Source organism: Glycine max, chromosome 5 (genome assembly GCF_000004515.6).
Source record: "Glycine max cultivar Williams 82 chromosome 5, Glycine_max_v4.0, whole genome shotgun sequence".
Lineage (NCBI taxonomy): Eukaryota > Viridiplantae > Streptophyta > Magnoliopsida > Fabales > Fabaceae > Glycine > Glycine max.
The window spans coordinates 34,362,993-34,388,185 of NC_038241.2; the positions used below are offsets into that span (position 1 = coordinate 34,362,993).

Genomic DNA, 25,193 nt, shown 5'->3' on the forward strand with positions numbered 1-25,193 from the left:
TGAACTAAAAAGACTCATTGAAAAATACATTGACAAAATTAGTCATGTGATAAGTTGATTAATTTTTATAATAATTGTTTTAAAAAAAAACTATGTATTGACATTCTGATAGTGTAAAACAATTCCTGATCATCTAATACCAAATTATCATATATTATAAATTTATTTATTTTTATAATAAATATATTAAAAGTCATATAATCGATGAATTATAATTAAATATCAATATAAAATTATTTTACCCTATCAATATATAACCATTAAACTCATTATTCTTAGTAATATAACAGATGTATTAGGCAAATGAATCTCGGAAAAAGAATGAACCATTTACAAATCATAACCATTTTACGGAAAAAGATTAAAGAATGAACATTTTACGGCCAGCATCTGGGCTAAAAAAATTAAATGATTAAATCTACTGCGTATTATAAGTACCTAACATCCGGAAGTTGGAATATTTGTGGCATCATATAACCCATATCAAAAGTTAATTGCACCTATCTTGAAAGGTTCCCCTACTAAATTTGAGTTGGGAAGGCTTAAATGATTGCCTCAGGATCCGAAACTCCATGATTCATGAGTGTCATTTTTATACTGTACAGTTTCATCGCATAATTATGCTACAATACTTCCCATTTCACGCCTACCTGAATTAACAGGGTTACATGCAATTGTTTGGCTACAAAGACTACAAAGAATATCTAATTGTGCTGTATTTTCAAACAGACTTTCAGGATAATACATGACTCGGATTCCAACTCCTGCCTCCAAACTGCTTTAGAAGCTACATTTAAGATTTTACCACATTGTCTCTTTGCAAATCCATGGCTAGAGGCACCAACGTGTGACACAACTACATGAAATTTAAAATGTGCACAATGTTCGTTATTTTATCAACATATATTTTAATGAATGCAAACATATATTATTTCAGTTTACAAAAATAATTAGCATATTTTTTCACCTCCGAACACAACCAGAAGGAAACAGAACAAGAAAGGTACAGAAAACAATGTGGAAAAAAGAAGACAGAAGGCTCAAAAGTCAACCTGAGAAAGGCCCCAGCACCAGTCTTCTGCAATAACTAAAATACTTAGGCTGAAGAATCCTTCTGCATTAAGAAAATAATAATGATGAAGAATAAATAATTAAATATCACGTTAGGAAAGTAAGCAGATAGCAGATTACAAGGTATTCAGGTCAGCAAAGTCAGCATTAGCAAAGAATAAATATCACGTTAGTGATACTACTATTTACTGTATTATAAGGGTCCACCTGTATGTTGCATGTACTGTGGTATGTTGGAATTATATACATACTCCAAAACCGTTAGAAACTTTGACTAACCAAGGGGTATTGCAGAATTCTTGGGGATAATAACAATTGCATTTATCCACCGATATTGACTATCTCCCTCTTTTAACAGTGGAAATTGTTATAATTTGATATTAAACATCCTTCAGTTCAGGTTTAGTGAGTTGAAAGGCAAGAATAAAAGAGAAAAGTTGTCTTCCAACCAGAACACGTGTCTATCTGGATTGCTATATGCATTGCTACATCTACTTCTGTGTATATAATCTTGCCATTCTTCATTAAACATCAGAAGAGATTAGGTGAGACTTTGCAGTTTGCATTTTATGATCTATCCAGGATATGCCCCGCAAAACTAGTCACTTATTGTGATGCTTGTATTATAGTTTAATGCAAGACTCCTTTCACTGTCGTCATGATTAATTGATGACTTGATGTATTGTTTTCAGTTTTCACATTCATACTAATAAGAAATGTATAATCACAATACAAGCCACAAGTAGTAGGATTATATCAGATTACACTTGTGGCCTGTATTATGAAAAAAAATAAGAAAAAAGATGTATTCAACAAAGACATTGCATCATATCAGCAGTAATTAACAAGTATTGGTTTGAATCACAATTTGTAAACTGTAGGCTACCTTTGGCTTTAATATCTTTTGACTGTCACTGAAGTATTGATTTGGATGGTTAATCCCTGCATCACACGGCATGCCATGAAGAGCTTCAAATGTCAAGGTGCAAGCCAACTGCACAAACGTTATCCATATAATCAGATATCAAATCCAAAGGTTGAAAATTGATAATTGAAGTTCAGCGGGGTGTGCTAAGACCTACCTGATAATGTCTATTTCTCACTTTGTCCATCACATCTTCCATTGCTTGACTGTTTACCCCCATTCCGCTAAGAGCAGCTCTTAGGTTCTCTTCACTATTAAATTCAAATGGCGTCAATTAAATGTCATATCCCGATGTCCGTACAAAATAAATAAAATACTGTCAAGTAAGGAATCTGAACAACAGAAGAAGCATTTCCAACAATAATTAAAATTAGTAAATTATAACCCCCTTCAACTTTGTTAGATGTGCAGCTTACTCCCTGTGGTTCGATCTACCCCTCACAACTATGCATGCATATCAAGATCAAAGAACATGACCAAGAATAGAGTCAAGCTTTATGCTATGCCCAAATTACATCTAAAATATTCATGACATTAACAGAGTACAGACCTTTGAAAGTCATTATTTCTAAAACAGTGTAGTACGTTGAATTTAGAGAGGGGGAGAAGGATGAAGAAAGAATAGAGTTTTGGCGAGAATACAGAATATGAATGCTTTCTTATTTAAGAGAGCTGTAGTACATAGGTTATGCAAGTGATCCACACAGACACACAGAGACAGAGACAGAGGGAGATTCCTAATAGATGCAGTGGGGATTATTACTAAGCTGATATTGATTTAGTGCAACTTCCTAGACACTAATACCCATAAACAATTAGCATTTTAACATGAGATACAAGATACTACATGAAAATACTATTTCTTAAGTGCATTATCATTTTCAACATAAAATTACTATATATATCATTCAAGCACTCGTTTGCTGCCTACAAACTACGAAGTAAAAATTTGTAAGCATAAGAGGAGTTTAAATTGCTCTTGAATCATTTCATTATTAGGTTTGTCAATGACAAAAATTTGTTATTACAGTGATTTTGTTATTAATAATAATAATCCTGAAAATGTATTTAGCAGAAACAGAATGCAAATAAGGTGTAGCATGCTTACGTGCTATAGTTTATAGTAAAACCATAACTTACTCATCAGCAAAAAGAGATAAATAAATATTGTAGTACAGTCAAGAGAACCGAATAATCTGATAGAACATCAAATATAGATTAATAAAATATAATACTATAGTTGCACTGGCAACCCCATAGACAAAAGTCTCCTATAGAATACTCTGTCCGCAAACTGCAATTAATAACACACTTGCCTAATTACAGGCCTTAATATCAGTTATAGGCCTTAATAACACACTTGCCTAACTTAATATCAGTTATACTCCTAATGCTAGTTATTTTCTATGAATAACTGCTATTAGGCAGTTTCCTAGTACCACTATGCTCCTAATAAAGAATTGTTACTAATTATTTTCTATTTACAACTCTCACCCAGCAGTTACTCCTGCCGTTTCCTATTGCTGTCTGCTAGTGTACATCTTCCAAATGGGTGGCTTGCCTGGTTTGCGAACCCAGGATTTGCCTGGTTCCCAGCACAATTTCATTACAAATCATAGTCTTCACAAAGCAAGACTTGTGACACCAAAAGGCAGAGTTATAATTTTATTAAAGCATTTATAAAGTAAAATTTACTGGACAATAACTTATCTATTTCACATCTCCAATAAAGAAAGTAAAACTATCCATTTGATAGCACAAGTATCAAGAGTGACCTGAAATGTCGATAGGGGCAACCATGATGATCCCCAGCTCCAGGAGTTGATGAAATAATCTTTTGACAAGAATAGGGAGTATAATCCTGTAACATCCATCAAAATATTACTTGTTGAAACTCATCATCATATACATGCATTATGCATACAAAAACATTGAAATTTTGTGTTTCAAAATGGAAATCAGCAACAGAAATATATTTGAAACATCCCATAAATCAGTGGGGAAATTCAGAACTTACAGTTCTCTTCCCTTCCTTTCCATAATTATGGCGTATGTTGTATGCATATTGTTTCTCAAACTTCTCCAAACCAACCTACAATAGATCTCACATTTAATTAATTAATGTAATTTGATAAAAAGAAAGCAGCCTATGAAAAATCTATTCAAAGACCATATAAAGATGTCTAGAGAGATATGGAATACATTGTCTAGACCAGGTATACATATTCAGAATGATTTAAAAGTATTATGAAATAATGTTAAAAAATTATAAGAGTCTAAAACTGTTGTAATTCTAATTCACCATTCATGTAACTGAAAGTATATAATTTCGAATATTTAACTTCAAAATCTGAAGGAATTGTCAGATTTTAGTTGCCATCGTAGATCATGTGCAAGAAGTGTACTTACCTTTTTAGAGAACTCTGACCTCCAAAATGCAAGTGCATCATCCAGATTTAAGCCAACACCCTATTTACATTATCGAGAAAAGAACAAAAGATAAGAGAACAAAGAAGACAAAAGGAGGAAAATAGATAAACACTAATCAAGAAGTAAATGGATGAAGAAGACATCTCATTGATTTCCTCATCAATCACACATAAATAAACAGAATGAAAGTGAACCAAAATGTATTGCTTTGACAATAATATTTCTAACCCAGCATAATCATAGAACCATAAACCCGTGTTCTTTAATCGTGCCATTTTACCCATACGAAATGAGTCAAAGTGTTGAAGACTGACATAAATTTCAGACTCAGGGTATCATAAATTTATGGGTATAAAAAACACAAATTTCAATTTTCAACACAAGGTGCTGGACTTTGTTCCACTTATATCTTGTTAATTACTTGAAACTAAAGAAAGTAACTTCAATGTCAAGATAATTCCAGACAATCATTTTCCTTTCTCCAAACCATGTGTAAATAAACAACATGTGAAGTGTCAAGCCTCATTTAACACCTCAAACTTATAAGCATCTAGACTCTACAGAGTATTTTTATCATGCCCAGATGGAAGCCAAAAGCAACCTTCAGAAAGAGGCCTAGTTGCATCCTCCCTCCATGCTTTAAATGATGATCCTCTTTCAGCTGCATAAATATTGGTATAAATCAAAACATGTCAGACAAAACTGAAAAACAATATAAGGACTCAACATGAAAAAGATAAAAGATAAGTAAGAAGAAAGAAATTACAGATGAATCAAGCAGGAAGAAACACATGAGCATAATTTATGCCAATCTCTAACCTTATCAAATAGGTGACGCATGCACAAAGGAAATGAGCTCTTGGCAACTTGATCTATGTCCTTTAATGATATATCAGCATATTCTCTTGACTGCAGAGGTTTTCAATCAAAGTGAACATTGTCAATCCTCAAATAAATACCTAATAACAGAAATAAATGAAAGAATATACTGCTTGAATAACCTGAGAATAATCAGGACCCAGATAACTTGAGGACAGGGCTTCCACAATCTACATAGAAAGCTAGTCAACTTTTATAACAAAGAAAGGATCTATTGATATACAAAGAGGAAAACCCACACTTACAGGAGTCAACCTATGTTTCTCTTGCTCTCTAATTGAAGATGTCCATTTTCTGCAACAATTAGATGAAACTCTAAGAATCTTAAATCCCAAATTGCATTTAAAGAAAGAAAATCAAGAATGCATGTGAGAAAATTTATTTAGATCCAAATGACCAATAAAACCTGTTTGTAAGGATAAGTGCCTTTGACAGCTGACTGCGGAATTGTGTGGCTACAAGTGAAACAATCTAGGAAGGTGGCAAAGTTGAAACACAAACAAGATTTACTATAACCAATACTCTGCGATTCATTGCAAGAATAAATAGTAAGTAATTACACTAGTCAACCTGATTCATTGCAACATATGCATATCCTTGATTTATAAACACTCTCCGTCCAGCAACAAGCTCTGGAACTTCTTCAAACGGTACCTATATGGGAATAAAAGAAAAGATATACAAATGTTGTAACCCAAAAACTGAGGGAGAATGTTAGAGATGTCTTCTCTCACAACTAGAGGTGGTGAGAGAAGACATCTCTATGTTTATCACTCCCTCTCTCACACACAAAAACAAGCTTTTGAAATCACAAAAAGACCAAAGGATAATTAATTACTATTTCCTAACAGTTTTTTTTTATAGATTCAAATATTTTTAACTAGTTAACTGCTTTCTTTTCTTTTTTTGTGAACAAGGAAGAATCTTTAGTATTCAATATTTTTTATTCAATAAGAGAACCTATTTTCTACACAGAAGGATAAGAAATATTTAAAACAGTCACTGAGTTAATATTTAAAGTAGAACTGCATGTCACCCTGTGCATGGATCTCTTTATTTGCAAGACAAGAAATAAGTAGGAAAAAAAGATTGAACACATACCTTGTAGAAGATAGCATCAGCTGCAAAAAAAAGTAAATGAAGCCAAGCAAAACATAGGCACATTAGATTTGAAAAAGTAATAAAAACCAGGAAATAAAACTTTAAGAAGAACAATGAGGCATAAATTTCAAAAACTGTAGATTTTTTTCTTGTAGAATAGTAGTGCAAATATATCACTTGAAAAACTTCCCTAGATATCTTTCTTCAGAAATTAACCAATGCAACTGCTAGCTCACTAGTGGATTTACAATTACATACTAAACAGATTCTAAAAAAAGCAGAAGGAAAGATGTGCCTTAGCTCTTAGGTGGCAACAGCTAGTTATATTCCTATTCATTCAACAACCTCCAGCATGGTGCATGCAAATCATTTCTGCTGATCCATACCAATATGCTAAATAATCATTGCAAAAAGAAAAAGCAATGTGCTCCTACCAGTAGGTGAAGGCTGACCCATAGAACGTGCAACTTGTCCCAATTTCTCTTTTATGCTCTGAAAATCCAAAACATCATTTCTTTAGGTACTAAGAGGTATTTGTACCTCAGAACAAAATTAGTTTTGCACAAATCAACTTCATGGTAAAATTCAGACTCAAGAGTCCAGAGCAAACCAATAAAACAAATGGCATGTGACTACCTCAAATTCCACATTGCTAACGGCCCTGTAAGGAAGGTCAAATTCTTCCATGACTGTCCTCTGTGCACTCATAAACAAAGTATAAGATGAATAAGTACTTAACTTGAAATGCAAAAACAATATAGAGTAAGCAGATTTTACCTGAGCTTCAGCATTCAGAAGACGAAAACGGTAGCGAAAGAGTGCAGTTTCCATGGAAAGAAACCATTTCCTCAAGTCCTCCCTGGGAATACAGGCATATATAATTATGTAATTTTAGTATATATGGAATAATTTAGAAATATAATTAGGATTTCTTACAACAGTTTTTCTTAATAATTTGTCTTTGTTCCTTTCTTTGATCTGGGTAAAGCATCATTCAGGATTAATACACTTACACAAGCATAAAATATGATCAATATAGGTAATTGGTGCCAATGGTCTTAAACTCTCATCATTACCAATTTATTCAATTTGTAGTAATCTTCCATTTATTTTGATCAGGCATTATTAGTCAAACAACCGAGGATTCTTTTCAATGGCATGGAACAACAGTAAAAAAAGAATGCACAAAAGAGAGAGAAGATAAGAGCTCTTACGTTCTGCAATACACCAGACGTAGAACAAAATGAGATATAATATCCTTGTTCAGAACCTGAGTTGCCTCTTGATGTCTCATATTCACTTTCCACAGGTCCTTTACCTGTACAAGGGGTGATTCACATGGAAATAGTCCACCACACAGCATTATTTTTTTTCTGTCAATCACAAGACATGAACTAATAAATCAATATTGTCAAATCGAGCTTTTTACCAAATTCTCCATTTCTTCCGCTTTTTTCCCCCGTGACATACCATCAGAAATCCCCTTGAGAACTGCAACAAGCAACAATTAAAAAACTTGAAATTAAAAACAAACCACAAAACTTGAAAAATGTCCGATGTCAACTGAAATTAAAAAAAAACACATGAAAACACACGATTTCATACTAATTTAATATATTTAAAAAAAAAAAAAAAACAAATCGCTTGCAGATTTCAGGCTTTCACTTCAACATAACACTAATTTCTTAAATCTAGGATATATGTGTGGAGCAGCGGACACAGTTAAAAGCAGAGCAGATTATCGAAACCCTAGGCACGAACAGAGAGAAAATTTGAAACAGATCTCTAGAATTGGAAGAAGCGGAAAACAGTAAAAGTAGAGAGATGAAGAAAACAGACCTCGGAGGCGATCGATGGCGAAGGACTCGAAATCCTCGAGCCTGACTTCAAGTGGGGGAGCAGAGCGATAGAGGGGAATGGTGGGAGCAGAAACGGCTTCGTTGGAGGAGGACAACAAGTTTCTGCGATTCTGAGGACGAACGATCTCCATCGCTTTCTATCTTCTCTCTGCAACAGTCCCAATCAGCGACGGCGAGAGTGTAGACTAGAGAGTGAGCGTGCGAGTTGCTTCCCTCCCAGCTTCTGAATCCGCGCCAAATTATTTGGCCTGGGGCACAAAATGGCGGGAATACTATTTTATTTTTAGTATAAATATTTATTTTTGTTTCTAATGCTAGAGTGGTAGTAGATTGGTTCCTGAAATATAAAAATTTAAATTATTTTTTGGAAGTAAAATTAGTATGATAAATTTATCTATTTATCCAAAATTACTTGTGTGACATATTTAGGAACGAATTTGTTAACACTCTAGACATTCAGGGACAAAATTAATTATTTATTCAAAATATAATTTAATTTTCATCTTTCTCTTTTTTAATGTTGTAAGCATAATATTACAATAAACATTTAAAAAATAGGAAAGTAAGCATAAGTTAAAACAAATGTAATAATAAGCATAATATTAATTAATAAACATAATTTATCTATTATTTTAAGATTTCTAATGTGACAGTTTTACCCAAAATATGAGACTCGAACAAAAATGCACAATCATTAAGTTAATCATAACAAAAAAAATTATATCTAACTTGATTTTGTCATTATTTAATGTTGTCACAATAAAAAATTTAATGCAACAGACAAATTATGTTTATTAATCAATATTATGTTTGTTCTAACTTATGTTTGTTTTCCTTTTTTTAAGCATTTATTGTAATGTTATGCTTGTAACAATTAAAAAAAAGGAAAAAGATAAATATTAAATTATATTTTGGGTAAATAATCATTTTCGTCCCTGAATGTGTATAGCGTTGACAAATTCGTCCCTGAACGTGTCATGTAGACTCTTTCATTAACGGTAACGGATGGAAGTTAACGGATGGATGAATTTGTCTCACTTTTTTCACTTTCAGGGACTAAAATTTGAATTTTCATCTTTCAAGAATGAATTTGTTGACACTTTACACATTCATGAACAAAAATGACTATTGATCCTTTTTTATGTGGGTAAATACAATTTAGTTCATGTAATTTACATTCGCTGGCAGTTTCATTCCTGTACTATGAAAATTACCTATTCACTCCACAAATGTCAAATGTCACGACAATTTGGTCTAACTGTTAAAATCCTTCTATCTTTATTAACAATCATAGCTTACGTGGCTCAAACTGGTCTAGGTGACAAAGCAAGTGTATAACACACGGGACTAAATTGTCATTAAAATTAAAAAGTGTAAAACACCACAAAAAGTCTTTTCTTGGACGTTTCCTTTTTATGAAAGTCAACCCTACCCACTAAACCATACTTTATTCCTCTCTCCTTGTTGTTGCGACGCACACCATTCCAAGCGTTGGTTGTGCTTCCTCTGGTGGCCATTTGCGAGAATGCAGAGGTTTGTCATGCGACCAGAACATGATGCCATCCCCAACTCCCAAGACCCAGAATGCGAACGCAACGCACATCCTTCTCGGTGTTGGGTGAACTTTTGTCTGGTGGCCGTTTGTGAGAACGTGGCCAAAAGTGACGCAACCAAAGCGATGTGGCGGGAGCATGGTAAGAACGCAGTGCACAATGAGAACGTGACACAATCAATTGCACTTTTGGTGTCTGTCGGTAGTAACGATTTTGTTCTGTGAAGAACGACATTATGCTTCGTAAGTGTTTACCGATTGACAAGTGTATCAATTTTATGACAAGTAGTAAAGTACTTGGAAGTCCGAGTGTCGAATCCACAGGGACTTTGTTTGTACTTGTGTTGGTAAATTCCCAATTTGTAAGCAATGAAAGAAAGAAAAGAGAAGAAGACAGACACAATGGATTGTAAATGTGAAATTTAGAATAAGGCAAAGCAAAAATAAACAAGAAAAGTAAACAACAGTTTAAATGTGAAAAGATAGAATCAGAATGCAACAATGTTGGGGCCTAATATGACAAAACTACTTATAATATAATGTGATTGATTTTCTCTATTTTATGAAATTTCTGTTTTCACCCGCATCTACTAAATTACCCTATTTTTTATTTTTCGCATGAAGGGCCTAGTTTATTTATTCTTTTCCCCCAAATTTCTTTGCAGAGATAAAATAACAAGCCACATTAAGATAAGAGATGCAAAAATTCTTGGGCAAAATAAATGTCAATCTATTTCTAGCAATGAATTTATTAAGACACTCTTTCCCAATTCTTTAGAAAATAATCATTTTTCAATGCATTACCCTCTAAACATTATATGGGTGATAGACCATAATAGCAGGAAAGCACAAAGAAGAATAATAGAAACATGATTGAATTAAATAGATAATAGAAAAGAATTACATTACAAGAGTTTGGTCTCTAGGCTCCCAACAAAAGGAGTCTAGCCTCTCATAGCCATGAAATGCTTTACACGCCAGGGAGTTAATGGAAGAAGGTGATGGATGACTAATAACAAGAAAAAAGGAAATGGCTAGAGAGAGAGGGTTTCCCCTTAAGGATAGACCTTGTGTGTGAGTTGTGAGACTATGTGTTTTTTTTTTTGCTTCCTCCTCCTCATATAGGCACTAGGTAGCTTAATTTTCACGCTGGCTTCGAGCTTTTGCGCTAAGCGCGCCTTTGGACATTTTCATGGGCCTTTTTTGCACTAAGCGTGTGTTGCACACTGAGCAAGAGTGCGCACTAAACCTGTCTTGCGCGCCAAGCAGACTTTTCAATTCTTCCAATTTTTTTAAGGCTTTTTCTTTTAGTTTTTGTATAAATTTTTCCTCTAAAACACTTGAAATCTTTTCTTTTGAATTTTGCTAATAAAAAATAGTAAAGATGTTAATTTCTTCATTATTTTATTAAAAAAATAATAAAGTAAAGAAATTATACCCACTTATTAATCCAAATTAATTATCAAATTAGTTTATATTTCGCAGTTATCAGTAAGGTAAGTACATCCTTTTTTGTAAATGCATTGTCTTTTTTTATTATGTTTGTACTTTTAAAATTTTAAGTTGTTGGAAGAGGTAGGTTTATGGTTTCATGATGATTGCTTATGTGCCTTATTGCTTTGATGCCCCGTTGCGTTAAAAAGAAACACTAAATTAGCACTTGTTTTATTTTTTCAGATTGCCTGAAATTAACCTTGTGTTGTACCACGAGGGTCATTTTGGTTGTAATGATGAAGAGGTGTTAAAGTATTTAATGGGAAAGAATGTTATTGGGAGTCAGTAGAGACTTAATTTGATGAACATTTGGGTTATTCAGGATCTTTGTAAGGAATGCGATGGATATACTCGATTTTGAAAAGCTTTCTATTTGGTACATGAAAAAGGGTTTAAGGAAGGGCTACTTCCATTGGAGACTGATGTATAAGTGTTGGGTATGCGTAACACAACTTATGTTGATCCAAAAAAGAATGATCACATATATTTTGATCATGTGGTTGACGAAAGACCAGAGATTGCAATGGTGATTGAGGATGGTGTAGGTGTTGAATACAAAGGGCAAGTAGGGGAGGAGGAGGTTTTTGAAAAATATACAAAGGATGTTGATATTAGTGTGCCATAATGTGAGGAGGTGGACGATGAAAAATGTTCAAATGAAGTGGATCATAGTGTGCCATAAGGTGTGGAGGCGGATACTAAAAAATCTATAAATGACGTGAATCATTACACATGACTAAAATAAAATTTATTATTTTATTAAGAAATAAATATAAAATTTGTTAATTTATAAATGACTAAAACAAAATATCAAAAACAAAAAATAAAAGTATTATTTTATTAGAGACTCAACATAAAATAAAAATATTAAAAATAAATACAGAAATTATATATTTATTAGAGATAAAAACATATTTAAACTTTTTTTTAAAAGATTCTTGAATAGTACTGAAAGATTCACATAGCCTTTTAACGAACACCGTGGGCGTAACGAGACAGCCAATTCCGATGCCATCCCTAATTGCAAGAGCAGAAATAACATCATACTATCGCCTACTTAAATTTTAGCTATATCAATCAGTCGTCTTTTTTTTAGTGTAATTAGTTGGGTCAACAAAGCAAGAAACACACAATTAAGTATCTTTGATAGCATCACAAGTGCCGCAACGCTGAATCACGAGAAACGTCCACGAAGACAAGTCTCGCGCCCTAAACACCTTGAGGATTACGTATAAGCTTGTATCATGCAACGTAATGCATGCAGGGTCACCAGTTAGTTACAACGGCTTAGGACCATTATTCTGTTATTCCAGTTAATTACAGGCCATAATGGTGCAATACCATTGTATAAAAGGAGATCATATTCATGAATAAAGCAGAGAAAACCATTTTCCAGTAATAGTTTAGCGTAGATATCCTTCTCTTACCTCTCGCTCATATCAATCTTGGAATGGTATAATTAAGATCAGTTAGGCGCCGGCTGTGCGGTGCATCTCCCATTGATAAATTAAGTTTCTTCTCCAGGGACTCCCCCCACAAAAATATAGAACAAAAAACAACATACGACATTGCCAATAAAGTGAGTAAAATTTGTGCACGCCAAGCATTCCACAGCCACAGTGACGACGCCATATATATTCCGAGTGAAACCTGATATTCAAATCGTATCGTGCTTACTTAGGTATAATAAATAACTCCACAAAATGGTAAGACGTCACATATTGCAAGTGGAACACCTAATAATAGGCAAAATGTTATAACATTAAACATCATTCATATATATTGCACTTTAATGTCAGACCGTTGCTTCGGGCCAAATACTTTGATAGTGTTTTACGTTGAAATTTTAGAATCGAATATCACCGCTATTACTGATTTGAATCTCTCACAGTGGCCATCATATTTTTCCTGTAACGAATGCAACTCTTTTTGGTTACATTTAACTAATGTAATTACCTTTGCATCTAGCAATTTGATAATTCAATTCAGAATCATATAAAATGGATTAGATGGTTAGAAAAGAAAGGTTATGAATTTGATCTCGTCTTGTAGCTAAATGAAAATTCTAACAATTAATATTTTTTGATATAAAAAAAATCTTACATTGCAAAAATTAAAAAGGTGAAAGAATATAAGATTCTCTCCAATACCTGCAGCCTTCTCGCTGACCCTGTCAGAATACTTATTCAACTATAAATACACACCTTTCATGCCATTTGGTTAGCAAGTCTCAGCAAGCATCTTAGTGAACCTTGCTTGAGTTGCTCCTAAACTATTGGAACTTGATATCAGTATATATGTTGGCCAACATGTTGAAATCTTTGCGGAAAAGCCTAAGCCTTCAACAGAAGTGTCTCCAGCACAAGAACCAAGTTGATAACGCTGAGTCAGTGCATGGTGCAAACCTGGCAAATTGCATTTTTTGCGTGGAGGAAACTAAACAATGCAAGTGTGACCACAACAACATTGAGGATACAAAGAGTGCAGAAGGGGGCACCAATTTAGATGCAGAGCATGACTCCGAAGCCAATTGTTCTTTCACTCATGCTGTCATCAATATGGTCGGGATGCTCATAGGTAAAGTTTGCACTATTGTTTACGTACCATTTGAATGAACATATATGAATGTGTCCTTTTAGTCTTTTTAGCTAGTTATGTTCAATTATATCATATTATTGAATAAATTAGCATGTTCAATCTCCATGTGGCCATGACATTAGCTAAGGATTGAAAAATTGCATGGAGGTATGAAACTGAAATCATATTATATTTTTAGAGTCACAAATAAAACCTACATTTATTTCAGTCAACCTTTGAGCATCATATAATATAAGTCTTATTTCAAATTTCAAATATAACCACAAGGTGAAGATAAGTAACATGAGATTCCCCTACAGTCTACTTATATACACGAGAGAACTCTTTCAATGATGCTCATGGCAAGATTATCATTTTTTTTCTTTAATCTAACAGAAACTTCTATAATCACCCCCACTAATTGAAAATTAAGAATAACAAAGGATCTAGTGACAACAAAATTAATTGTAATCGCTCAGTATTGAAAAGTCAAAACCGAATCGCAGCATAAATAGGAAAAACACCATAAGTATACTTTAGCACATATAATCTGACTGTAAATAATTAGTCGGAAGTTTTGTATGTTTACTCCAATATACTATTCGTTCCCTATATATACACACATGCATTCGTACACACACATTTATTTATTTAACATATGGTATAATATCTTGCGGGTCTGGGGCAATTATCAACTCCATATGCTCTAGAGCAAGGAGGGTGGACATCTGCATTTTTGCTTATAGGACTCGGTGTGATATGTGCATATAGTTCTCATTTACTTGGGAAATGCCTAGAAAAGAACACCAAGTTAAGAAGTTACGTGGACATTGGGGGTCATGCATTTGGTGCAAAAGGAAGAATCATGGCTACAACTTTCATCTACATGGAGATCTTCATGGCCCTTGTTTCCTACACCATCTCATTGCATGACAACTTGAATTCAATCTTCTCAGGGATGCATCTGAAGCTCCAATTGGCAAAACTATCTACATTACAGCTCCTGACCATTGGTGCAGTGTTGATTGCTCTGCCTAGTTTGTGGCTCAGAGATCTCTCTTCCATATCTTTCCTTTTAACTGGTGGCATTCTCATGTCCCTTGTCATTTTTGTGTCAATAGCATCCACTCCAATTTTTGGAGGTGTTCAAATTAATCATAAGATACCCCTCCTCCACCTCCACAGCATTCCTTCAATTTCTGGCCTTTACATCTTCAGCTATGGAGGACACATTGTTTTCCCTAATTTGTATAAAGCCATGAAAGACCCCTCAAAGTTTACCAAGGTAAATAATATACATTATATGAGTTTAATGTTGATGAATATTTTTACATTATTAACTAATTTAAAAAACACTTTTTTATATGACTTTTAAAGTAAAAAATTATTAAAATTCATTGATTTTTTAAATATATGATAAATTTTTTAACATTTATAATAATTACCTTAAAAACCATCTCAATAATAATTTCTTATTGCAAGAAAATTATATTCTTTGAAGTATTTTTTTTGTTAACCCTTTAAAGTAATTAGTACAAAAGTAAAAAAAAAATCAATTATATTACCTACTATGATTGAATAACAAAATTAAATTCATATGATGTATGCATAGACAGTATAGTTGTTCATCAATTGCTGAAGAATAGGATGAGAAAAAAAAATCAACGGGTGAGATTATGCTTAAAAAATGAAAAGATTAATGAGATGTTTTTATTAATTATTTATTTTTCTAATTTTTCGGTTTGGGAATTTCAGGTATCTATAGTGAGCTTCACATTAGTTACATTACTTTACACGACCTTGGGTTTCATGGGTGGCAAAATGTTTGGGCCGGATGTCAATTCTCAGGTAACCCTCAGCATGCCACCAAAGCTTTTTGTAACAAAGATTGCTCTGTGGGCAACCGTGGTGACGCCTATGACCAAATATGCCCTTGAATTTGCACCTTTCGCTATTCAGTTAGAGAAAAGGCTTCCCAAGTTTAACAGTGGCAGGACAAAAATGATAATTAGGAGTAGTGTGGGTTCATTTTTGCTTTTGGTTATACTAGCCCTTGCTCTTTCAGTGCCATATTTTGAACATGTACTCTGCCTCACTGGTTCTCTAGTTAGTGTTGCAATTTGTTTGATTTTCCCATGTGCTTTCTACATAAAAATTTGTTGGGGTCAAATATCAAAGCCTCTCTTTGTCCTAAACCTCTCTATCATCACATGTGGGTTTCTTCTTGGGGTCATGGGCACCATTTCCTCCTCAAACTTGCTAGTGAAACATTTTCTACAAGCTCAATCTGCTTGAGGCAATTGGAATGATTCAGCACATGTATACTAGTATACTAGGATGAGGCTGTATGAGAAATTGTCATAAAAAAGGGGAAATCACTATACTTGTTTGGTGGGTACTGAGTAGTATTACCTACTTTGTACCTTTAGACAGGTAATATGTAGCCGTTGGTTTTTTATCATTGTATAATTTCTTTGATATCGTCAATAAAATTCAATTATAAATAGATATACTAGAAGGGTTAAAATAAACTTATTGTTTTATTAAAAAATTGTCAAAAAAAAAAATACTAGAGGATTCAAACAAAATTTACTAATTTATCATGAATTTAAATCATATTTAAGTAAAAAGTTAATTATAAAAGATTAAAAAACTAAAAGGTTGAAAATATTATAAGTCAACAAAGGCATAATTGCAAAATCAGAATATTAATAAAAAATGAAATGTTAAATTAGAAGGATTTAAAAATTTAAAATTTTAAATAAGTGTCACGTGAATTACCATAAAAGATTTTTTATAAAATATATATAGATAGGTGAATTTAATTTCTGTGTATTTTTATTGTAAATTTTTTTGTACTAATCAATACAAAATTATGATTTACTGATTTTTATGATAACATTCTAAAAATCAATACTAATATAATATGTTAATTTATAATCGTATGATAATATAAAATCCTTTTTAGTTTCATATACCATTGTTGTTCTTATATTGTTTATTTTTTTATAAGACTCCTTTTAAATTATTTCCTAAATTAACTATTTTTTGACAAAAATATTCTTAATTACTTTATAATTTCTGTAGTTAATAAACAATAAATGCTATAAGAGTAATTTGGGAAAAAATTAACTCATATTAATTAATTAAGTAAAAATTAATTAGATAGAAAAAATGAAATGATGAGTCTTAAATAATTATATGAGTAATTTTGAAAAATAATACTAATTATTTATAAATTTAGTATTATTAACTAAATTAATCAACTTTCTTAACAAGTTAAAAGAGGCATTAATGGTAGTAAATTTTTATTTTTTATTTTTGTCTACGTGCAAGTGAATTTAAATCAACTGAGTGAACTTATTGTGGACACTAATTATTAATTAGTAATTTTGATTAACATTCTTTTTCTGGTTAAAGACTTGTAACATTTGAAAGTTAAAACTGTCATACTAAACAGAGCAGGTGATGTATAAAAATAATGGAGATCTGAGTTTATTTGTTGTATTGACCTTCTCCACCATTAGTAGTGGTTCCGTACCAACTTTATTCCAACCGTTTTTCGTTACCTTCATTTTCAGGCCCACATTCACCGTGTCACACTGTTCCCTTATCTCAAATTCAACTACTAGTAATTGCTTACACATAATAAACCTCTGAATTGTAACCTGTAGGCTCAATTTCATTGGCAAGAGGCATATAGAATTATCCTCAAAGAATAGCCAAGAGGGGTCTTAATTTGGCACAACTTGGAAGTGCTACCAATTGAGTTTGAGACACCACTGTGTCTGTGATTTTGAGGTTTAGAATGTCTGCTGCTGTGTCTGCAACCAAGGATGTTCCCTTCAATGCTCATCTGGAGGAAGATATCAAAAACAAAGGAAGCAACAAGGTTGTTGGGGAAGCAGACCGGCTTCCTTACAATGATGATGCCGAAGGAACTGATTCAGAGACAGAGGAAGACCCCAAGTTGGAATTGGATCTTGGTCCTCAGTTTTCCCTCAGGGAACAGCTTGAGAAAGATAAAGTAACATTCTTTTTTTCAAATGTTTCTTCACTGCCCTGCCATGCTTTGTATTTGTTTGTTATGTTTCCAACTGTTCTATGATGAAAGGGATTCAACAGTTTGACATTTTTTCTTTTGTTTTTCAAAGGATGATGAGAGTTTGAGAAAATGGAAGGAGCAACTTCTGGGAGGTATTGATGTGTCTGCTGTTGGAGGTACTTGCTTTCCTTCCATTTTGTTTTTCTTCTGGAACAACTCTATCAAATTATCAATGATTATTAATTAAGTGGAGATGACGTGACATAAATAGTGCATCAGTATTGAAAACTCTTCTTGAAGATTGTCCTCTTCATCCAATTTAATTTCTTTGTTCATATAAAACAGCATTCTCCTGTTTTTCATTTTCAAGATATCCCTTTTTTCACTCACTTGAATCACCTTTTTTTGGAGATGACAAATTTTGATGAAAAATGTTGGTCTAGGATGATTTTAATCTTAACTCTCGTTTTAAGCATATTTGAATCATTAAGTTCGATTTCAGCTCCTTATTATTTTTGAGTCCTGAAAAACCTGAAGGCAAAAGCCCTTGTATTGTACGTCAGAAAACAAAGAGCCAGAAGTGAAGATAGTGAGCCTCACCATAATATGTCCAGGGAGGCCTGACCTCATTCTGCCAATTCCATTTACTTCTGAATCTAAGAATAGTATCTTCACCCTTAAGGAAGGAAGTCAATATCGCTTGAAATTCTCCTTCACTGTCTCCAACAACATTGTTTCTGGCCTCAAATACACCAATGTTGTTTGGAAAACTGGGCTTAGAGGTGAGACATAAAACCCCTTTTATGACTAGTTAGATTAGTTAAACATCCATATCTTGAATTGTCTTAGTTACATGTGGCTTTCATGAATTTATTGAAATAGTGGACAACACAAAAAAGATGTTGGGAACTTATAGCCCAAGCCAGGAACCATATACATATGAATTGGAAGAAGAAACTACCCCTTCGGGGTTGTTTGCTAGGGGAACCTATTCAGCAAGAACCAAGGTAAGAAAATTAATTTACATCATACAATATTTATTCAATATTTTACACAGATCTTGAAAAATCAATCAATAAATAAAAGAGAATAATGATTTTAGAAAACTTACCTTAATATAATATTACATTGAAAAATTAATATGACACTTATTAGGAGTATTAGTAGAAAAATAATTAATATTATATTAAAAAATCAAACATGATACTTATTTTAAAATAATTTTTTTCTTAGATGCGATACTTTTATGGGACGGATGAAATATTAGTATTGTTGCATTTTTTAGTAGGAAGAACTAACTATTTTTTTTTGTTTCAGTTTGTAGATGATGATCACAAATGCTACTTGGATACTAGTTACCACTTTGAAATTCAGAAGAATTGGTCTACACCCATCTAAGATTCAATCTTAAGTAATTTATTGGCGGATTTTCTTCCTTTGTCATGTTGTATCTTTCTGGGGCAGATTGCAATCCAACTTTTTGTTTATTAATATAGATAGTCAATTGTGCACATGCATGCTACATGATGGTGCTAATCCTCTCCTTCTATTCTATGGTTCCTTTTCTCCAATCTAATAACTAGAATTCACATAAAAGGAAACGCTAGCTCGTGAAAATCTCACTCATTCCACCTAAGATGCTTCGAATAGTTAATTGTTATTATCTGTTAAGAGTGTGAGGTGTGAAGGGATGGGGGTGGAAATGGACCCCATGTGGATAAAGGAACAGAAATCAACAAATATCCTCAACTACTGCTTGTGCTTTATCAAGCAAATAGCCAAAAGGTCCGTCAATTCTTTGATGGTCCAGAAGCTTTTGTCATATGAGGACCACATGCTGTTTGCTAACGGTTGAAAACTTGAAATCAGAAAAATATAAAAGAAGGGAATAGTAAAATTTCCATTAAAATAATTTATCAAGAAGATTGAGGCCATGAACCAAAATTTTAATATACTGTAAAAAGTATCATTTATAAACCTTTTGAAGCTGCCTTTGGGCTTAAGTTTGATATTCTTAGTTCTTCAGTAATTTTTTAATCTTGGATTTGTCCAAATTATGTGTGATTTCAATATAACTCTTGTTTAAAACATTTATTTTAAAATTTAAAGTAAACCCAAAAAATTTGTCTACTCCGTCGACTCTCGTGTATCTGTTACTTGAGTTGTTTTGGTGTCAAGTAATAGTTTTAACAGCATTTTATTTTCCACCAACTCTAATTCTAGAAGTAAACCCGTAAGTTATTTCTAACTCAAAAAAAAAATATTGACCTCTATATTCTGAAATCAAATATTCCACGCATTTTGTTAGCATTGTTTACATTGTGTTTGGTAGTTAGGAAATCAAGGAGATGAGATTTTTTTTTTAATTTTATTGTATTTGGTTAAAAAACATTGTAGAGAAAGAAAGAAGAAATGAAGAGACTAAAGCGTCCCTTATTTTGTCCCTCTATTACATTAGAGATTTAAAGGAGAAGAAAAGTAATTTATAATTTTTGAACAGTACATATTAAATTGTCCTGTGATATTATTTTATCTCTGATATCATTTTTTTTAATGATAAAGCTAAAGCAATATATTATTCGTATTTTTCCTTTCGTCTCTCGTTATGAATCAAGCAAAAGTATGCTTTGCTCTTCTATCATCTTCTCTTGAATCAAACCAAACAAAACAGTTTCCTTATCTTTATTAAAATCCCCCCTCTCTTTTTCCTTCTTTGGAATCAAACGTATTGTTAAAGTTTCTGGATTATGACTTCAACTATAAAAAAAGTACTGAACCCAAGATCGAGGATTCAACAATCAACTTTTCATTCTCTATTCTTGGTACTTGATGTTAGTTTTCACTTTTCACTTTTGTTGTGTACAATTTATATCATATCAATTCTCAGCCTGATGGGAGTTAAGAGTCTTTTTGTTTATTTATTTATTTACAGAAAAAAAAATTAAACTTAAATATGATGATATTTACAACAACTCCCCCTATTTATATTATTTAGCTAACTAAGCTAAGCCTCTTAAGAGTTTGATTGATAATATAAAGGAGAGAAAAAAATTTGAAACTCGAAAACTTTTTCAATTTTCAATTCATATTCTTTTTTCTTGTAGTATTATTTTCTTTCATCCAAATAAAATAATATCTCAATTTTGAGTTATACGTGAGGTGCGAAGAACGATAAATTTAGATGAGAAGAAAAAATCAGAAAAAATATATAGTAATAATTTATTTTCTTTTATTAATTGAAAAGAAAAGAAAAAATATTTTTAAAAATATATCCTTTCATTTATCTTTCAATTGAATTTTTCTCTCTGTTTTCATTTTCTTTCTATGAAACAAACTTGCAGAAGGTTATTCTGAAAGGATCATCGAAAGTCAATTTATTTCAGTTTTGCCGGCACCAAGATTTGCACTCTTAGCACATTTGTCTAAAATTCTTGAATTATAATTTGACATAATTATATTTTTAGTTTCAAAAAATTTTGATGTTTATAATTTTGATCCTTGAATTTTTTTATTATTAGTCAAAATCTTCAAATTTTTATTCCATTTAATATTTTATTATTTTCGTCTATTTCTGACTATTCGGTGATGATGTGGAGATATTTTAATTATTATATTACTAACTGTTAAAAAGTGTCAAGCTAAAAAAACTTGTTTGAAACATCCTAAACATATTCTATTGGATAAAACCCCCCAAAAAAATACTATATCCCAAATTCGAATAAATCTTTCAAAACCTATCTTTCTTCATTTCTCCATCACCGAGAAGAACAATCCGGCGAACCTAACTTAATTTTTCTTTTTCTTTTTTTCAACCTTTTCTCTTTCATTTCACCGAACAACACGTTGAATCCAATTTTAATAAGCTCCTTGCCGTTTGGCACACCCTGTGTGTACAAATCGGAATGGGTTTGACATATTGCGAACTGGGTGGCTATAAGAAGTGCAAAAATTAGATCTTTTTGGAGTTAGATTTCGTGGGTGGGTTTTCGCAATTCAAAGGGAAAACAGTGTTCACCGTCTAGTTTGTGGGCGTGGTGTTGGTGGGAGTTGCGGCTGGGTTGAGGGGGTAGAGGAGGGCACAAAGGGGTGAAGCAGATCTGGAAAATGAAACCCAGAAAAAATGAGGGCATAAATTTAGTTCGATAATTTGTATGCATAATGCGGTTGCAACTGATTTGTTTGAATGTGGATCACAAATTGGAATGTAAAAGAGGCATGATTATTCACGGCCAAGTTGTTCAATCAATATTTACATTTTTAGTTTATACCAAAATCAATTAATTTGTAGCGGAAATCTTTAAAAAATAAGAATATAATTAAACGCCACATCAAAATCATTGAACAGAAGAAAATTTGAGAACTTTGATAACTTTGATGAATCAAAATCATAAATATAAAAAAAAATTAAGAATTAAAATATAATTTATTTTCAAATTTTTAATGTCACGTGATAGATGGAAATCAAAATTTACACTTATAATATTAATATGCAAGATGGTAATATTATTTACCTGTGGTCGCACCAGAGTTTGGTCAAAAGAAAAAAAAAATAGTGAAAATACTTTAATTCAGGTGCAAGTAACTGGAGTGTATTCTCGCTGACCAAACAAGACATTCGTTAAGGTTAGTTAGCACTTGAAGTGTTACACGATGCGTTGATACCCTCTACACATAGCACTCCTATTACAGAAATGTTTAGTGTGAAGCCGTGCATGCATCATGCCTATATAGGCGTGTTTGGATGCTCTCCAAAAAACTTTTCGGTGAGAATTTTATATTAATGTAGACTTCTTATTGAGATGAAATTTTCAAACATGTATTACCTTACTTTAAATCATAATTTTAACTAAAACTAATTTTAAAATAATCAAAACCATTCAAAATCAAGTTTAAAAACTCGTCCTAACAAACACCCTGTGTTCTGCCTTCTACCTGTGGCATTTGGTCAATGGTCATTACAGGTAGCCATTTTTAGCGAAAAATTATTTAAAATAATAAAAAAAACGAATGGTTTTGACCATTTGTTGTCAATTGTCCTGCAATTTGGAAAGTTCTTCAAACAAAGAGGACCGGTGTTTCCGTTGTTAACTTTTTCGGCTCATTTGCTGTGCACTAGTCTTGTTGGTCATTAAAGTTTAGCCCAACGCAATTAGTGGACATCACATCAAAGATTCCTTTCTTTCCGAGTAAAGTTGCATAATTTACTATTATAATTATCACAATAGGAAACAACCCTTGCAGGAATTACAGTTGCTACTTATCAATACACGAAATATAGGAGATTATAATACATTGAGTTTATAGGAGATTGGAATACATTTTGAGTTTAGTGATCGTTTAGATTGGATAAAACATTTTTATATTCATGTTTAATCATAAATCAACATTAATATAATTTTTAAAATAATTATCATAAAAGTTAATAAATTTATCTTTCATGATAAATTATTATTGAATAATCGTGTAAAAAGTTTTATACTTTTAATTTATAACCTTTTTTAATTGATTTTAGGCATTTATTAATATCACAATCTTGTGTAATACTGCACAATTATCTACCCAAATTTAACTATAATAGTCAATTAGGGGCATGTAAAGTCAAGTACAATTATATATAATTGTGTAGGTAGCATCACTTATATTACTACCTAGTACTATTTTCCACTTTTTTTTTTACTTGAAAAAAATAAAAATATGAAGAAAGCTATATACATTAGGAAGAGCCTCCAATTTATGTTATATTTCAAGCAAGCATGTAATTGATATAGTCACCTTTTCCATCTTTCCACTCTATCATTTACCTCTTCTTTCTTTTCCTTAAAATGATTGCTAATGCATTGATTTTCAGGTGGCAAATGTCAAGTTAAAGATATACAGAAGCTGTCCTAAACTCCTAACCCTACAGATACACTATTCCTATGCACAAAGAAAGTGGGTTTGATAATATTTTATGGTTTAAACACAAGTCAGTTATCTGTGTCTTTTGATCTAGTGCAACACGCAGCCAAACCTGTCCCAATTGACTAAACGTAAAAGCACCCGTATTAAATTACTGCTCAAGTCACGTAATATACTGTTTAGTTCCCTTTCATCGTAAGTGATCAAGACTGACACAGACTATACACATAGGCGTTGTATTAAGAGATGAGAGCACGAGAGAAACTAATTTTAATCATACAACCAATATCATACAATCAAAATGAATGACTAGGATTAAATTTAGGAAAATAATCTTCACTATTCATATATGTTTGGATAAACTAATATTAACTCCTCTCATCTCTTATGTTAGCATAGTACATGAAGCATCAGTGCGTGAGAAGAACTAACATTGACCATATAATTAAAATGAAAGGTCAATTTAATTAACTAAATAATTAAGATAATGTTTGATTTGAGTGTTTTTTATTTAAAAAAAAAACAGAAAATAAAAGTGACAATATTTAAAATTTTAAAAATATTTTTCAAGACTGAAAATAAAAAATCAATATTTTCGATCTTTTATGAAGAAGTGAAAACACTATAATACCTTAAAGTATTTTTTTTTTCAATATGGGTTTTCTAAAGTTTGAAAATTATTTTCAGAAAATATAAATAAAAAATAAACACTCAAATCAAGTGTTACTTAAAATATCTTAGTATCAAAAGACTTATTGTTGCATCTCTCATTATCGATTTTTGTTATATACTATAACATTTCACATGATGATACTTAATTCAACATCCTTGTTGATTAGAATCTTCTGTAAGTAATTGTTTTCGAGACCTCAATAACTAGTTCTGACATCACTTAATTGCTCTCAAGATTATTAATTGTTCCCACAAATCAACATAAGACTTTTCAACGTGATTTATTCTTATTCATATGCTTTTTGAGAAAATTTTCAAAAGATCATCAATTTCATAACCACTTCTAAATACACTTAACTATGAAATTTAAGTGATAGACTAAAAATAATAGATACATCTTATTTTTATAGGTATTATCAATTAATTCCTTTAAATTATTCTGAATTGTACAATTTCATATTTACACAATATTTGAATCTCTCTCATTTTTGTGTGATTTCTCAGGAATATTACACTCCTCACTTTGCAAGTATAGGGGATGCACAGGAATGAGAAAGGATCATTGTATGCAACTTTAATGCTTGCATATGTACATAAACGTTAAATTTTCTAAGCCACTAGATATGTTCCCTACACACACCCTAGTGTCTTACTACAAAAGATTTGCTGCTGCCATTTGTATATTTGCAA

At 32.1% G+C, this 25,193-nt stretch overlaps 3 protein-coding genes across 3 annotated transcripts; 2 read left to right on the top strand and 1 right to left on the bottom strand.

Annotated features, from left to right (window-relative positions):
* Positions 1–404: 404 nt before the first annotated feature.
* Positions 405–8,530, bottom strand: LOC100806321 (probable DNA primase large subunit). Its single transcript, XM_003524860.5, has 20 exons — positions 8,246–8,530; positions 7,836–7,897; positions 7,621–7,724; positions 7,184–7,265; positions 7,043–7,102; positions 6,841–6,898; positions 6,407–6,426; positions 5,876–5,959; positions 5,712–5,776; positions 5,551–5,599; positions 5,428–5,475; positions 5,246–5,335; positions 5,028–5,087; positions 4,406–4,465; positions 4,014–4,088; positions 3,772–3,857; positions 2,154–2,247; positions 1,958–2,065; positions 1,053–1,114; positions 405–856 (listed from the first exon to the last, which is right to left on the bottom strand). Exons 1-19 carry the CDS (start codon positions 8,394–8,396, stop codon positions 1,097–1,099), a joined length of 1,374 nt encoding a protein of 457 aa, XP_003524908.1. The 5' UTR covers positions 8,397–8,530; the 3' UTR covers positions 405–856; positions 1,053–1,096.
* A 5,090-nt stretch (positions 8,531–13,620) lies between these two features.
* LOC100787423 (amino acid transporter AVT1H) lies at positions 13,621–16,183 on the top strand. The gene is made up of 3 exons (XM_003524124.1): positions 13,621–13,887; positions 14,565–15,173; positions 15,644–16,183. Exons 1-3 carry the CDS (start codon positions 13,621–13,623, stop codon positions 16,181–16,183), a joined length of 1,416 nt encoding a protein of 471 aa, XP_003524172.1.
* A 1,211-nt stretch (positions 16,184–17,394) lies between these two features.
* LOC100806852 (rho GDP-dissociation inhibitor 1) lies at positions 17,395–19,448 on the top strand. The gene is made up of 5 exons (XM_003524861.5): positions 17,395–17,915; positions 18,043–18,109; positions 18,497–18,715; positions 18,816–18,940; positions 19,251–19,448. The coding sequence occupies exons 1-5, from the start codon at positions 17,697–17,699 to the stop codon at positions 19,329–19,331; spliced, it is 711 nt and encodes a 236-aa protein (XP_003524909.1). The 5' UTR covers positions 17,395–17,696; the 3' UTR covers positions 19,332–19,448.
* Positions 19,449–25,193: the final 5,745 nt, after the last annotated feature.

What these genes read in the sequence shown, in the direction of transcription:
- LOC100806852 (XM_003524861.5), top strand. Translation starts at nt 17,697, where the DNA reads ATGTCTGCTGCTGTGTCTGCAACCAAGGATGTTCCCTTCAATGCTCAT. An exon ending in AACAGCTTGAGAAAGATAAA is followed by an intron (nt 17,916 to 18,042) that starts GTAACATTCTTT and finishes TGTTTTTCAAAG; the next exon opens with GATGATGAGAGTTTGAGAAA. An exon ending in TGATGTGTCTGCTGTTGGAG is followed by an intron (nt 18,110 to 18,496) that starts GTACTTGCTTTC and finishes ATTGTACGTCAG; the next exon opens with AAAACAAAGAGCCAGAAGTG.
- LOC100787423 (XM_003524124.1), top strand. Translation starts at nt 13,621, where the DNA reads ATGTTGAAATCTTTGCGGAAAAGCCTAAGCCTTCAACAGAAGTGTCTC. An exon ending in ATATGGTCGGGATGCTCATA is followed by an intron (nt 13,888 to 14,564) that starts GGTAAAGTTTGC and finishes TAATATCTTGCG; the next exon opens with GGTCTGGGGCAATTATCAAC. An exon ending in ACCCCTCAAAGTTTACCAAG is followed by an intron (nt 15,174 to 15,643) that starts GTAAATAATATA and finishes TGGGAATTTCAG; the next exon opens with GTATCTATAGTGAGCTTCAC.
- LOC100806321 (XM_003524860.5), bottom strand. Translation starts at nt 8,396, where the DNA reads ATGGAGATCGTTCGTCCTCAGAATCGCAGAAACTTGTTGTCCTCCTCC. An exon ending in AGAAACATAGGTTGACTCCT is followed by an intron (nt 5,476 to 5,550) that starts GTAAGTGTGGGT and finishes CTTTCTATGTAG; the next exon opens with ATTGTGGAAGCCCTGTCCTC. An exon ending in TGGGTCCTGATTATTCTCAG is followed by an intron (nt 5,336 to 5,427) that starts GTTATTCAAGCA and finishes AAACCTCTGCAG; the next exon opens with TCAAGAGAATATGCTGATAT.